The 17,009-nt window shown below is 38.2% G+C and overlaps 1 protein-coding gene across 1 annotated transcript; it reads left to right on the top strand.

The window, feature by feature from the left end:
- The first annotated feature begins 717 nt into the window (after positions 1–717).
- Positions 718–16,559, top strand: slc30a1a (solute carrier family 30 member 1a). Its single transcript, XM_053489032.1, has 2 exons — positions 718–1,641; positions 9,822–16,559. Exons 1-2 carry the CDS (start codon positions 1,068–1,070, stop codon positions 10,721–10,723), a joined length of 1,476 nt encoding a protein of 491 aa, XP_053345007.1. The 5' UTR covers positions 718–1,067; the 3' UTR covers positions 10,724–16,559.
- Positions 16,560–17,009: the final 450 nt, after the last annotated feature.

Raw genomic sequence — 17,009 nt, 5'->3', positions numbered from 1 at the left:
AGAGAGTGACATAGAAGTAAATGACTCAGTTGGGTTTTCGCTTGCTAGCTACTAGTTAGGTAGATAGATAGATCGATCCATCTATTCTTCTAGGAACCTACATAGTCCAACTAGGGACCGTGATAATTGCATTTATCCCCATTTTTATGACTATGTAGGACCTCCAGTCAACATTTACACACTATGGGCATTTTGTGAACGTCTTTGGACTGTGTCAAAACCGTATGCACTCAGAGGCAGGAATTGAACCAGGACCCTGGAGGTGCAAGGTGACAGTGGTCACTGTATATATATATATATATATATATATATATATATATATATATATATATATATATATATATGAAAGAATAAGAATAAGTTGAAGAAGAATATTAAGGCAAGGTTAAAATAAAATAAATTACAATTAGAAAATGGTAAAGTGAATATAATACTGTATAAACTTAGGGTACAATGTGGGTAAAACTGCACATTAGGGTGCATTATTAAGGTAAAAACGTTGTAAAATAATAAGAATATATGGTTTCTATGTGCATAATGATTGTATATAAGGGTGGGAACTGTAACCATTGTGGTATTGTGGTAAGTGTACATAATGATTTTATAGACTCTGTAGGACACAACTGAGCTTTTTAAATTACATTCATGTAAAATTTAATCTACCTTGTTAGCCATACAGTTGCAGGGGTTAGCGGATTTTTTTCCCGCATTGTAATTTACACTCGGTCCCTAACCGCTGATAATGACGCGAGATTCAGTGGGCGTGGTCACTGGATTCTGGTTTGTTCCGTGTGGAAACTTTGCCGGTCCGGGTGCAAAGTTTGAACTCCGTCTGCAAAACGCCGCTCGGTGATTTTTTCCGTTCTGTCACGATTTGCGCACGAATGAGGTTTGTCACACGGACCATGTTGGTTTTCACCCATTATTAGGTAGAATCACCTAACTGAGCACGGAGTCTCGTTTGACTGGGGGTGAAACAGCTAGTGCCGCTTAGCATTGTTTTGTTTCTATGTTGCGTTAGCTGTGAGTGTTTTCTAGCTGAGTAGGTCTCGCGCGCGGAGGAAACCATGGCTTGTGAACCGAACCGCGCCCGTTTGCTCTGCATGCTCTCGCTAACGTTCGGGTTTTTCGTGGTCGAGGTGGTGGTGAGCCGGCTCACGGCGTCGCTCGCGATGCTTTCGGACTCATTTCACATGCTGTCGGACGTGATGGCGCTGATCGTGGCGCTGGTGGCGGTGCGTTTCGCCGAGCGCACCCAGTCCACCAACAAGAACACGTTCGGCTGGATCCGCGCCGAGGTGATGGGCGCCCTGGTCAACGCCGTGTTCCTCACCGCGCTCTGCTTCACCATTGTGCTCGAGGCCATCGAGCGCTTCACCGAGCCGCACGAGATCGAGAACCCGCTCGTGGTGATTGCGGTCGGGGCCGCGGGGCTCATCGTCAACCTGCTCGGGCTGTGTCTCTTCCACGGGCACGCTCACTCGCACAGCCACGGCAAGAAGAAGCACGCCAGGGCGAACGCGAGCAAGAGCGACGCGCTCACTGACTGCGGATCCGCCGGAGAGGAGACCAACAACCTGGTCGGAGGTCCGGGGAGGAACAGCCCGAACGGCGTGAACACTGACACCAGGGGAGCAGCCGGTGAGAGTGGCCTTATAGTCCACCACCTCTGTTACTTTTTATTCATTAGCTTCTTAATTCTTGATCTGCGTACTGTTTAAAAAACCCAGTTGTTTTAAATCAGAGTAATTCAAACCAGATGATTTTTACAGGTCATCTCCGTAATACCTGCGCAGGTGTGATGGGAGCCGGAAGTGAAGGGGGTTACTGTTGAAGTAACCAGAGCGCGGTTGCTAAGCAACCGGGGTACATGGACTTTTGCTAGCTAATGACTTTCGCTAATCATTTAGCTGACTGGCCTTTAAGTCGTTTAAGTCGTACTAACAGTAATCAAGAAGAAAAAACATCCTCATGTCCCTCAGTGCGAAAATAATTTTATTTAACAGGCTCTTTAATCTCTATGTCTCTTTAATATGTTCATGAACCCCATGTTACAAATATCAGCAGTATTCAAAAGAAACGTTAAAACAAATATCTCAAAATTAGGCTCCATACAGGTTATAAAAAAATCTAGTTGGCAAGGATTTAACTATCATGAAACTAAAAAGGTTTTCTGTGTGTTAATAAAGAAAAAACACTAACCATGTGACCTAAAACAAAGATGGCCTCATTTAAAGTTGCACAAGTTTTTCATCAGGCGGCAACTCTAGGGTCGAGGGTTCGATTCTCGCCTCAGGTCTGTGCGCGTGGAGTTTGCATGTTCTCCTTGTGCTTGGTGGGTTTCCTCCCACATTCCAAAAACATGCAGATTGCGCTAACTGGTGTTCACAAATTGCATGTAGTATGTGAATGAGTGTGTTGTGTGTGTGTGTGTGTGTGAGTGTATGTTTGGCACCCAGTCCATGAGCCCTAAGTTTTCTGGGACAGGCTCCAGGCTTCCTGCGACACCGTATAGGATAAGTGGTATATAAGATGATTGTATTAACTTTCTCATCTCTTGTGCAATCCTAAAGAGAATGACGTTAACCGAAATGATATAAAAGCCCAGTAGGAATCAGACACATTTAAGATGTAATATAATTATAAGTGATAAATAACTATGTACAACATAAATTTTAATGCAAGCATCCTTTTAAAAACCTATATAAGAATGATTAGGCATAATGATGTACTAGACTAGTCACCATTTTAATTGTTTTCCGAAGTGTTCTTTACTTTCAATACCAAAATCAATCCAAACATCATAGCTGACTAAGCACGTTTTAACCATAAAACTTTGGCCACAAATGAACTAAATAACACACAGAATTGTCTAATAAAAAGTTTTTACACAACACCTAAATAACAGTCAGTTTGTGTTTAAAGTTTTCCACTTGTAGTGTGCCGAGAGTGAATATTCAAAAAGGTGAAAAAAAGAAGACGTGAACTATGACTTCACTATCTGTGTGTTGTGAAATCATGGGAAAAGAAAAGAAAGAAAAAACATGTAAAACCAGAGCACAATGCCTGACAGCCAAGCTAACTGCTGATTACGAGACTTAGCATGATTGACAAATGAGAAAATTAGGTCATGACTGCATTCCTGTTATTCATAGATTTGGTCGTGGTTTAGCTATTAAAGTTTAAAGTAAATCAAATAAGCTTAAGTGAGCAATCACTCATGCTAATTGTAAAAATAAAAAATTAAATACACTTTAAAAAGTGTGGATTCGAATTTTCCAACACTGTAACAAAGAAATAGTCAAACATTCTGGTTTCACACGAGCCCATTTTCAGACCCACTGTTTAATACTGTTTTAGATTTAATGATATAAACCTCAGGCTTCCACACAATATAATGGTACGTTTGATAGCTGGTGCCACTAAATCTGCTGATAAGATTTGATTAAGTTTAGTAGCGTCCGATCGATTTATGATCAACTTGTGATCAGGGGAGGGTTATGTTTAATTTGGGAATGCTAACATTTAAAAAAGAAGGATTTTTGAGACTCAGAGTTGTGTGCCTAGTATCCCACATGTTTCAAATATGACTTTTCACACAATAGTTGTTGTTTTTTAATAATAATTGATTTACTATTAAATTAATTCTAAATTATAATAATTTTTAAGTAAAGACAGTGAGAATCTTTATTTCTCTATAAAATCCCCAGCTACACAAATGTACCTATTTATCGTTTCACTAGTGCTTGGATAGAATCAAGGTAGAACGTTTCTCCTTAAACGTGGAAATGGCTTGGAGCAAGGTTAGGACTGTACGGGGGAGGTGGCAATATCTCCCAGACGAGTTCCTGTAATGTGCAAGTGGCGTTGGTGAATGATTGTGTGTACAGTTCCCACAGACAGACGTGTGTCTTCCACAAGTGTCAGTTTTCAAGGATCAGGCGTTCGACTCGCTGAATGTTCACAGGAATGACTGCAGTGGGCTCTGAGCCACCTCAGCCATGATTGTCATTTATGGATGTATAGCCTTCTTTAAAACGTTTGCACCATTCAGATGTTTTACCATGACTAAGAGTCTTATCACCATACTGTGCTTGACTTTTTGTCAGACTTTCAGTCGTTTTTTACACTCTTATTCATGAGAAATTCACTGAGAAAAGTCCTGGTTTGATTTGAACGCCCCTCGTCATTAATGCTGTTTGGCTCATGAAGTTGTTAGTGATAAGGGATAACAGTTTTAATACTATAATGTGCTCTGAAGATTCACATTTTAACTCCGTCCCAAAAGGAGCATGGTATAATCCTAAGCACATAATGTCGTTCGGTAAAGTCAGTGTTAATTCTGTAACTTGAATATGAAAATAATCGGTTTTCGAGCTGTGTTAAACACTACTGAACTGCTGCGAGAACGAAATGATCTTGCGTCAAATTCGCCTGTTAAAATCACACAGTGCTAGGACACTGAGTCATGCTGCGACACATTTACACCATAACTGCAAGCACAAGAAGTAGAATCATCACACACACACCGACCAAGTCCGTTAACCCCTTCAGGGAACACTCTTATTAAAACAACCATCACATGATTCATTTTGGAGCATAAAGGAGAAGGTTTTCTGGATAGTCAGTCAAGCTTTACCCTACTGATAGTCACATGGAAGATTTTTAAAGTGACACATGACCATTAAATTTCCATTATTATTTTTACCTATAATAAGATTAAAGGAACAAAAGTAATTAACATTTTAATTGTAACTAAACAAAGCAACCATAATGTAAAACACTATTAGTTGTTTGTCTTCCTTGTTGCACCATTGTTGAGGCAGCAGGTTTACCATGTAAACACTTTCATGTCAAAGTAACCACGTGTTTACCCATCAAATACCTTTGCAACAAATCTGTTTTTGGTAATACTTTATCTACTTTTTTTTTTTTACATGCCTTTGTAATAATAATTTTTTTTACATCAGTAACAAAAGACTAAAATGAACTAGTTCTAATGTCCACTGCTTTAGTCACAAGTATTTATTTGTTTTATTTTCTGCTCTGTGGTTGCTCGTTTTGTGGTTATACGTTTGGGACGTGTAGGTGCGTATGAGGCATCTGATTTCAGTTTCGTCTATTGTAATTGTGCAGACGTAGCAGAATAGTAAATACAAGATTAATGAAATCCAGTAACTAAGCAATAAACAGGCAGATTGTTGGGTTTTAATCTGCTATGAGATATTTTCAAAGGAGGTTTAAATGAGTGTGTGAATAACAGGAATTTAGGTGCTTTCCTACAGTACGTGCATGAAGTGGAACAAGTGAAACTTTCAAGCCTCCTGGTCATTTTCGGTAACTTGAAAGATGATTGTAACAATCACAGCTGTGCTTACATCAAAGATAATAATCAGCTGTCGATTCCACTGAATGGTCATTTCAACTTAAGTGCCTCTGTTTGTTCAGCATGCTTTACAAAACATTACTTGTGAATGTGTGTGTGTGTATTTGTGTGATTGGCATCTCCTCCTGCTTGTATTAACACCTCACACCCAGGGTTCCCGGAGTAGGCTTTGGCTCTACCCTGACCCAGATGATTACTGAAAATGAAATGGATAAATATTTCTTTCAAATTTCCCATATCTCAAACTGCACCAATGTAGCACGCTAGTCACAACCATGTCCTCAGAACTAAACTGTTTTCTCCTATAAGCAATACGTATATTTATTGTCCTTACATTAGCTACGTTTTTGTGGCAGATCTTTGACAGCGCATCTGTGTGCAGATTTACTGCTCATTTGTACTGCCCTAGCTTAACTCCTGACTATTATGTAGTACAACTGCATTTTAGCACAACACTGTCATCAAAGTAGGGCCGCTGATAATTACTTTTGTTGGAAATAGTTAGTTGTTCTTGTTCTTTATAACAAATCTGGACTTTATGTACAACATCAGTGGTGAGTTTTTTTTATTTTTTTATTTTTAAAATATTTTTTAAATCTCCACCAGAAAAGGAAAAGTAATCTTACGTTCTTTAGGAATTATTCTTATTCTCTAACTTTTGTAATTCCAAATATACATACCTTTAAATTTAAATCTAAAAGTCTGATATTCTTTAGATTTAGCTTGAATGTATGGTATATGCTCACTCTCCACTTCAGTAGAAACCATCTATTGACTCTTACGCTCTCTAGGAATTTAATTTAGAAACTTTTACATTTAAAAGTTTATAAGAGAAAACAGTAATTTTAGTTTTTTATTGAATTATCTAATCAGCAAATCAATGTTATGGTGAGATATGCATTTGCGTCTTTTTTCGTTTCTGCGTTGCAGTAAGTTTAGTAAAAGTAACTGTTGTTCAACTCTGCTCACAAGATCTGCACTTTAAAAAAATCAGGATGTTCAAAGGTCAAACCAACAACCTTGCCATGACCTTGATCTGTATCTTCATGATTTTATACATCATGCTGCCACATCATTGACTGAGTGTATAACTGCATAAATGTGTGAATGCACTGATGTGTGTATACTGTATTTATAAAATCTCTGTGGACTAAAAAATTAAAATTCTGCTGAATGATATGTCCAATAGAAACAACAATAACATAAAGGACATTTTATAAATAAAAGTAAATAAAGGACAAATCATTTTTAATTTAAAACAGGCATTATACGTTGGAAGAAAAAAATGCTGTTTAAATCTAGCTGCTACCGAACGGACATTTGATCGTTTGCTTGAACAGCTGTGGACATCGATTGTGGTCACCTCGAATAACTGTGTGCAGACAAATGTATGCAGGAAAAATGCCAAGCCCGTGGGACTTGCTCTAAAGCCTCTCATGCTCACAGGTGAATCTATTCTCTGGGGTGTTTCAGCATGAGCTCTGAAACCCGAGCTCTTAATCCTAACCCACGTTCTTGGAAAAGCGCTTTCTTGTGTAACGCAATAATAAACTGAGTTGAGAGTAGGTGTTTGAAGTTCATCACTGCTGTCAGCAAACCTGCAGAGTTGATAACTGTTATCATAATGTAGGCTTTCTATCAATAGCGTTCAAACAACACATGAGAGATGATCAGAAACATGTGTTAGGGTAGAATATGTTGTAATACGCTTCATCCATGCAACACAGTTGTAATTCTCGTTTGCTTTATATTAAGAATAGGGGTGGAACAATCGCTAAGCACCAGGTGCCAGGAGAAGCAGATTACATATTTCAGCTTATCAGGTTTTACATATCGTTTTATATCACCTTTTTATTTAAGCAGGTGTAATGTGCTGTTGATATAACTGTCACCGGCATTTTTACCTCATTCTACCATCTAACAACCTGAGGCGAAGCTTTCAGTGGTAAAGGGTGCCTCAGTGCTACAGATGCACTAATCCTTTTTTAAATCCTGCCTCCTACAATGTCTAGCTGTTGGTAGGAACTGTTTTTATTAGGAATGTTAATTACTTTGAAAAAGTGCTGGAAACACCTGCATTTTAAAACTCCACATTTTCACACATGTTCTGAGGTGAGTCTGATTATTAGGCAAAAATTGAACCAATACTCACAAAGCAGAAATGACAGATGAGCCATGAGACATAAAAAAAACTGGAATAAATGTACATTTCCTCAGGTTTATATTAATATCTTGTTTTGTCTTTATCGTCCCATCTGAAGATAAACAGCATTTAGAAATTGCCCCCAACAGTGCGTGTTGGGGATAATTTCTAAATCGTACAAGGTTTCCAGGTAATACTTATCCTGTGCAAATATGTCATAATTCTCTGTTTTTGTTAAAATTTAGAACTGTAAAAACATTTACTTTCACAGCTTTTTATTAACTGAGGTATGCAACACCTTAATAAAATAGGCACACTGTCTTATTAAAAGACATACACAACATCTCTTGTCCTAGAGTTACTTTAAAACTATATATATATATATATATATATATATATATATATATATATATATATATATATATATATATATATATATAATTATTTTTTTCTCCTTGTCCTTTCCTGCACTGAACGGCTGCTAGATATCTAGTGAGTGAAACAGATGAGCTGGTGGTTATCATATAGAGCTGAGTTTTAACCAGAGATAAGAGACTTCTGGCCTAGCTAGCACGACACAGTCAGTCCACATTTTAAGCAAATGTACTTAGCAAACATAGACCAGGTTACATAACCTGTGCTTTTTTTTTTTATTATTTCTTTTTAGTATTGTTAAATATTATGCGAGCACATTGGGACATGTTGTTACCTGGTGTGCTTGTTTATATTAATAGATTATATAAAAGATTAATAACCTATCTATTAATAATAATAATTAATTCATTAATAATTAATATACAATATATTAATAATATATTAATAAATGATGATAATTTATAATCTGTCCATCTCATATTCCAAACATTTACCTCTGCATGCATTTTACTTGTAACCAGGTCACGTGGAAGCATCAAGCGCCGTTTTGTTTGAATGTAGCAGTGCGATCACAGGCTGATAATCTGTTCGTGACATTCCAGGCAGTTAATAGATAATTAACAGTAACTGAGCTCAAACGCCCTAAGATACAAAGAAACACATGTTTGAATGTGATATTGTCGCACTGTGCACCTTAGCAGCTACATTTTGGACTTGTATGTAATTTTCAAACATTCTTTGCATTCTTCGTTCTTTGCAACTGTTTTTAAAGAAGTTTGCACTACAAATAGAAATTAATAAGTTTATATGTTCACAGGAATGCATTTGTCTTGTTTATGAATCCATTTAACTTCTAATATTAGTCAAAAATGCAAGCTTTATCCAGGAATTTTGTATTTTTTTGGTTTTTGTTCCCGTTTACTATTTGATTTAAAAGGTTATGGTTAGGTTTTAAATTACATCATATTTCCAGAAACTAAAGGATCATAACATGGTTATTATCTTGTTTGCTCTACATGTTTCCTTCAGCTGCTGCTTTAAAGCTTAAATATATTTAATTTTGGTCACAAACCCCCTTACTCCTCTGTTTTGTTTTTTTTGTTTGTTTTGTATTACACTGATGATCTGTTTGCAGTCTCCTCTGTAGTTTTTCATTAAAATGTTTGGCTGGGCCATATTTCTTTTACTGGTTTGTTCTAATTAACTGTGGTGAAGCATTTATCACACTTTATATTTCCATGTAAACTTGCGCACACACACTGCGGACTCTCTCTCTCTCTTTCTCTCTCTCCCTCTATCTATCTATATATCTATATATATATATATATATATATACACACACACTTTTGCATATTTTTAATATTCTGTCTTGATTTTATGGTGATATATATCCCTATTGTATATACCTATTCTTTTGTGTACCCATATTTATTTATTTATTTTTACTATTTTTATTCTAATTTTATGCTTATTTTCTACTTTTTTAGTGGCATTCATTAGGGGGACAGCAAAGAAAGAATTTTATTGTACAGGGGGAAACATGTTTCTTTACTGTTCATACGACAAGTAAACTCGAAACGAGAAACATGTTAATATTAGTCACATGGTTTGTGAGTATGTGGTAGTATTGGGATAAAATTGTATTCAGAAGTTTTGTAATCGTTTCACTGAATTAAAATTAACTCACAAGGCGTTGCTTAAATGTTAACTATTCTCGTGTTCCATTAAGGTGATCTTATTTTATTCATAATTTGTTGAAAGATTTTTTTTTGTTGTGTAAATGACTAATACTGCTTAATTCGTTAACCTGTTAGAGATATTATTCATTTTGATCTTGAAGCACTTACCTGTTTAATGTTTGACTTGTGCTTTGTCTAACTGTGTTTTTTCTTTTTTGTGTGTGTGTTGATGTGTCAGAGCTATTGGCTGTGCAGCTGAACGGTGAGCTGGATCACGATCACGATCACGACCTTGAGCACGAGCATGATTCATCCTCCCAGCTGAACATGCGTGGTGTTTTCCTCCATGTTATGGGTGATGCGCTCGGCTCCGTCATTGTCGTGGTCAACGCCATCATCTTCAACTTCGTGTGGCGTCCGTGTGAACCTGGCGTTCCCTGCTTCAACCCGTGCAGTGTTGACGCACACTGCAGTGACCACAAGCACCAAAACCAGACGATTGTGCCCATCGGTGAGGCAGAGCACGGCAACGGAAACTCCACAATTTACACAGCCGGACCCTGCTGGGTGCTATACCTGGACCCGACCCTGTGTCTCATCATGGTCTGCATCCTTCTGTACACGACGTACCCACTCCTGAAGGAGTCTGCGCTCATCCTGCTGCAGACTGTACCCAAGCAGATCGACGTAAGCCTCCTGAGTGCTCGTCTTCGCCAGATCGACGGCGTCCTGGCTGTGCACGAGCTCCACATCTGGCAGCTCGCTGGGAGTCGCATCATCGCCACGGCACACATCAAATGCAGAGACCCTGCATCCTATATGAGTGTGGCCAAGCGCCTCAAGGCCTTCTTCCACGATGAAGGCATCCACGCTACCACCATCCAGCCCGAGTTCGTCATGGTGAGCTCCGAGTCGCACGCCTCGCTCTGTGAACTCTCCTGCCGCACGCAATGCGCCGCTAAACTCTGCTGTCAAAACGCCAAAGCCCCCGATAATAAAAACACGAGTACGGAGAGCTGCAGTGAAGCCGAACCCACCGTCTCCACTACTCTGGAGGTCATCAGCGAGTCTCTGGAAAGCGAGCCTAGAGTTCAAGTGGCTCCAAAGGAAGTCTCCAGAGAGGTGGAGTCATCTTTATAAAAAAGAACGAGTATAAAGAATTAAGTAAAAAACAAACAAACAGACAAAAAGACACCAGAAACCATACATGTATCGAAAAATTAAAAACCTGCAAACTTGATGAATTAGAAAATCAGAGCCGTGTGAGACAACGAGGGATGTGATGATCCGATACTGAGTGCCAGGATCAGGACGCTGAGTCACATTAGATCTGTTGCTGCATCAAGTGACATTAACCAGTCATGCATGTAAAGACATAGGACACAATAGTTTTTGCACACACTTCTGATCAGAAGTTACCTTAAGGACAGCTAGCTCACTGTGAAGACTCGTATTACTCGCCAGCCGACTGCGAAACCACGAGCAACGGCCGTTATTTCTATCCCACATCATAGTAACTTAAAAGGGAATAATGGCAAATGGTGCGTTCGCCCTCACCCTCACAGCTCCCCCACACACACCCACACACACACACATCCTTCTGCGGTTAGTCAACTGAACTGATAATGGCAGTGATGTGGAGATAATGGTTGGTTCTAATGGGTCTCACGATTTGTGCTTTTGACACGAGAACACTCAGAGCGGCAAAAAGGTGCAACAACACTGTTGCTAGGAGAAACAATCATTGGACAAGGCTTAACTCACTCACTCACTCACTCACTCATCTTCTATACCGCTTTATCCTGTATTCAGGGTCACAGGGACCTGGAGCCTATTCCAGGAGGCGGGGTACACCCTGGACAGGGTGCCAATCCATCACAGGGCACACACACATAGGCACACTCACACACGCTTTTACACACTACGGGAACGCCAATTAGCCTAACCTGCATGTCTTTGCACTGTGTGAGGAAATGGGAGGACCCGGAGGAAACCCACCAAGCACGGGGAGAACATGCAAACATCCATGCACACAGCGACGGGAATCGAACCCGGACCCTGGAGGTGCAAGGCGACTGTGCTAACCACAATACCACCGTGCCGCCCACAAGGCTTCATATTATAATTTATTCATTCATGTGTTTGTGTCTACAATAACCTTTTTACCATTGGTCAGGGATGCAATGGATCCCGAAGATGAGACGAGGACTGTCTCTTAATTAGGACTTTAGGCGTGAAGGGAATCAATTGAAAAAAAGATTGGGGTCCAAATACATTTGATATGATTCTTTCACACACACACACACACACACACACACACACATACACACACACCTCTGAACCTTGAGCAATCCCTGCCTGATGGCTGGCTGACCTCAGACCAGGCCTGCTGCTGCATGTGTGCGTTGCGAGCACCGTGTTTGTACGTCGTCTAAGTCTAAGCATGTGTGTTTGCGTGTGTCTATGCAAAATGCTTCTCGCGTCTGAGAATCTGCTGTGTCGTCGTTACCTTGTGGATCTAGTGAAACACACGCATGCAAAATCCAGCTGCTGGATCAAGTTTAAGGACTTCTTGCAAATTAATATTATTATTATTATTATGATGATGATGATAAATCCATACTCTTTACCCCTTCTGGATATATTCATAAGCAATTTATCTCATAAACAAATAATAATTTATGTGTTTTAATTTATTAGTAATGATTTTGTTTTCAGAGTCTTTTTATAATATTTAGATTTGGTAATGAGTCAATCAAGGACGTGAGCCTCTTTTTAAAAAGAAACTGTGCTGTACGGCTGATTATTTTTACTAGTATTTTAAAACTGTGCTGCTGAGATCGTTAGATTTCTGACAGACAAACACAGTTTTAGCAAGCCTTTAATGCTGAAGACTTTTGTTTCCTCATTCATGGGAAATGCTGATGCTTCACGAGTCCTGGTGTCTTTGTCACATGAGTGTGACTCACACGCCCGTGTTAAAGCGTCATCAGTAGTGTTGAACAATGCTGGAGGGGTCGGAACCATGCTTAGGCACGCGTCGATCAGGTTTCATTAAAAACATTCGTTCCTACGGGTCTTGCATTAGCAAACGTCGATAGTTTAAATAGGAGTGACACTATAGCTGTTTGTTTGAAACTGGTTTAAAGCCGCCATCATCGACTTCCCCCTTGGCTGAATCCCTGCCTGCGTCTCAAGTGCTGTTGCATCAGTCTGCAAAAGCTGAAGTGAAATTTAAGAGAGTCCGCATCGCTGGAGTCGAGTCATCGTCACCTTTTTGTGTGCAATTTTCTGCTGATGAATAAAAAGCTGGGGTAACAATACGCTTAATACTTTAAAACTAAACATTAGGTTTTCAGATTCAGGTTTTACAAGGCTGTGTCGTCCATGACACGCATGTTAGGAAGTTAACAAGTGGGAGATTACCAAGGACATTGCTTCATCGCTTTTAGTATCCCTTTTGAACCTGCTACCAGACTCTGAGGCCGGCACTCTGAGGGAGTTCGTGCCGTAGTTAAAATAATGCTTATTAGAAATGCTGCATTCCATTCCATTCCATTGTAAGTGCCTCTAAAGTTTATCTCAGTCTGAACTAACTGTGTGTCTTAAGTCAACCTACAACCTGTTTCATCTAGCATGCAGCGTTTTGTCCATCTAAGTAGAAAACTCCAAGTTAAACCGCACAGGACAGCGTAGACTCCTGCCTGATTCGACTGACAACTAAAAAAAACATTATTTATTCATATTCAAGCACGACACGTTGGAGCTGTATCTCATATCTGAAATAATAGCTATGCATCATTTTAAAATTGACATTTCAAATGAATATGACGAAGACGCATAGCTTATGGACACTGAAAACACACTCACCCACACCAGTGTGATTTTATTTCTTATAAAATGGTATTACACAGGGGGAAAAAAAAAACATGATTGGCTGGTTGTTATGGGGAAATAATCGGTGCAGTGCAACATGGCGAAAGGCATGAAGGCGCTACGGTTTCCACCCTTGAATGGTTTCCTCTCATGCTAAACAGCAAAAGCGATTTATTCTTCTCGTGCAGCAGCAACTTGCCATTGAACACAACGCTCCATGCTTTTTAACCGCCATCACTCTGTCTTGAAGACGTTCCTCGGGTAGCAAATGCAGTGTAAATGACTGTTACAAAGTACTGACACTGGAGACTCCTTTTATAAATGTTCTAGAAAGGACCTACTCATATCAATGAGTATACATTCTTCTTTGCTAAAAACAAACATAAACGATAATCTTTAAAAATCTTTTTATTAGTCTACTATTAGATTTTGTGAAGTGAGTAAATACTACTGTTAATACCAAACTTCTTAATGCAATAACGCATTAATATAAACATAATATTTAAAATAATGTGGAATTACCGTCTGCGCTGCTGTTTTCAATTAGCTTAGAGCATTTAACGGCACTGTAGTATTAATCCTAATAGAAAAAATAATAAACATGTACCAAAATGTATACGCGGAGACTTTAGAACATCAGTGTGACTGTGAGACACAATATTAGACTAAAGTATAAAGCACTGGCCTGGATGTACTGTAAATGTGACTAGCTTGGTGTGGTGTGCTTGTTAAAGTCCACTCCTTATTACACACTCCTCTCCTTCTGCTGTAAATGCAAAGTCCTGTGATGGTGTTTAGGGAAAATCTGAAAAACTAGAAGGTATGCAGAATAAGATTTTTTTTATCTTAAGATATTTCAGTGATGCTGAGCTCTGTACACAGGGCAGTAAAGCATGGTCACGATTTTATTCCGAAGGACGCATTTATTTTTAAGCTTGATGCTTAGTCACAATAATGTATGTCATTTCATCTCATCAGTTTAAACGTGCAAACCAGAGTTCATATTTGTTTTGGATTTTCTGCCTGTCCTCATGCTGTGATGCTTGAGCTGGTCTTAAGCAGTACAAAGTCCTCAACAGTTTCCTTTTATGTACTATATAATAGAATTATACAAGTAGTACTTGAATGTACACATTTTGTTTGGCTTAACGTCATGCGAACCTGCACGCCTACAGCACACCCATTCCCTTGTTTATGTGAAATGCTCACCTCAAAGGGCTTTTTTAGTAGGGTTAGTATCTCAGACAGACCTGTTTATACGATTTCTGCCACCGTAAGCCAGTTACACCTGGCAGTTTCGTGCATCTTGTATCAGGATTGCTCTTTATCACATCTAATTCGGATAAAACTATACATTGGACAAGTTTAACAATCATGGAGCATGTGCAAAGCCTTTTTCTCACACCACCCGAAATAGTTTAAGCACCGTAAACATGGTGTTTTTCTTTCTTTCTTTTTTTTTATGGGAAACATTCCATAAAACTCACCATTTCATCCAGTGATTTCTTTCGATGCTTTTGATGCATGAAACAACCAAGTGTAAACAGGGTGTGTTATTATTAAATGTTTAACATGATGCTAATTTAAAGACAGAATCATTTCGTCTAAGTGCGTAGGTATCATGCTGTATTTCCCTTATACACAGAGGGGCCCAAAAATGTACACACACTTCAACAGTTGTCATCTATGCCCGTTTTTAAAACCTGAATTGAAGTATGGAAACAATGTGTAGTATTATGTTTCCTCTAAAGACGCCAGTAGTCGCACCATTGTTGATGTCATCATGTGACCGTTATATAAGAGAGGCATATATATTTCTATGTTGTAGTGTGTATACATTTTTTTGGGCCCTTCTGTATAGCATGGCACTATGTTTAGGTGGAAAATGTTCCTTCTTATTATTAATTTAGACCTGCTCTTGTTATGTTATTACATTTCTATTTTGTGATGTTTTGAAGCGAGTGACATGCAGTACACATGATGCTAAATAGGAGACGATACACTCCCCTTCTCAGCTGCATTATCTTTGTACCCAACTAAAGAAGTAAACTTCAAACATAACATGTGTTTTTGCTTCAGAATACATTTTAGATTCAGGTCTATATTGTACAAATTTATTTTGTGTTTTTTTCCCCCAAAAATTGTTTTTTAAAGCAGAATTTTAGAATGTCAAAAGAAATGACCAGTTTTCCATTTTTTTATTTTATGGACACATGGGAACATTAAGGTTTTGTTTGGATAACATTGTTGGTAAATTATTAGAAAATGACAGAAATGACTGCAGTGTCAACATTTATACATCACATTAAGATATTTATCAGGCACAATTTCTTACTAACCCAAATGCTGTTTTTCTGGGTTGGTGTGTGAGGCTGTGTGTGTTCATGGAATCAGGATAAATAGGAACTGCCTTTTCTAAGAAGGGCACATGATGTTCTTTCAAATTTGCCCAAAATGAGTTCATGTCCGAGACGGTGCCAAATCATGCTACCTGCCCTGCCAGCCTGCTAAGGGCTAGTGAAGGATTTACAAACAAAATTCTCCACATTCTATATTGCAATATGTCTCATAACCAGCAGCTACTGGGACATTAACTCTCCATGATGAATGTGGTTTCCAAAACACTCAGCATGTCCTGCGACCAAACGTTTTTTTATTATTTAACAAATAATCCATTGAGCATTTTATATTCCTGATGAGAACAAATGCAGCACACCGTCAAGTGTGTACTTGAGTTGACTTGTTTTTTTGTTTTTTTTTGAACAGGTACACACTTTTTTCTCATCTCATTCTCTTTCTATATATTGTAGTTGTAAAGATTTTAGGCTAGAACACACCAGCTGAAATGTTTTCTCATATATTCATGTTGGATATACCATATTGTGAATTAAACATGGCTGTTCGGTATTCACTGTCAATCGATTCTTTTCCTTGTGAGTAATAAGCAAATATTTTATGGTTGGAATTGTCAGAATTCTACATGTCTCTAGATAAAAAAAAACTCTGTTTTAGAGTTAGTTGATGGCAGCGTTTCAAACTTGGGCTTCTGAAAATGTGCTCTATTTTAAAGTTTGCAGGTTTTCATAAAAACGTGACGATAGGATTCAAAAGCTAATAAAATGGAAAGGGACTTTCAGTTAAGGTTTTTTTTTTTTTTTTTTTTTTTTTACCAGACAGTTTGACGTTTGAATTTCTACGACTTTCACAGACAATCATTTCCACATATAGGCAAGGTTATTGTTAGTTAATATTTTTTGTTATTATTTTTTTTCATTATTATTGTGTATTTTTATTTATTATTGTGTATTTCTAATATAAAGTTTAACCAATGGAAGTTTTTTGGTAGGAGAAACAAAGCTATAATTAAATGTCATATCTTAAATATATTCTATACACCTTCATAGAAGTCACAAGTTTTACTGATAAAAATGGAGAAATCAAAAAAAAAAAAAATACCCAGAACCCAACAAATTTTAAAAAATAAAATAAAATTTATAATCATCAGAAAAAAACTTCAGTGTCCAAGCCATTATCAAGCGAAAGTTGAAGT

Source organism: Clarias gariepinus, chromosome 27, assembly GCF_024256425.1.
Source record: "Clarias gariepinus isolate MV-2021 ecotype Netherlands chromosome 27, CGAR_prim_01v2, whole genome shotgun sequence".
NCBI lineage: Eukaryota > Metazoa > Chordata > Actinopteri > Siluriformes > Clariidae > Clarias > Clarias gariepinus.
Note: the sequence above shows the minus strand (reverse complement) of the source record. Positions and strands in the feature narration are given on the sequence as shown.

Excerpts from the sequence above, each read along its gene's own strand:
- slc30a1a (XM_053489032.1), top strand. The coding sequence starts at position 1,068 with ATGGCTTGTGAACCGAACCGCGCCCGTTTGCTCTGCATGCTCTCGCTA. Across the intron at positions 1,642-9,821 it reads TGACACCAGGGGAGCAGCCG|AGCTATTGGCTGTGCAGCTG; the intron begins GTGAGAGTGGCC and ends TTGATGTGTCAG.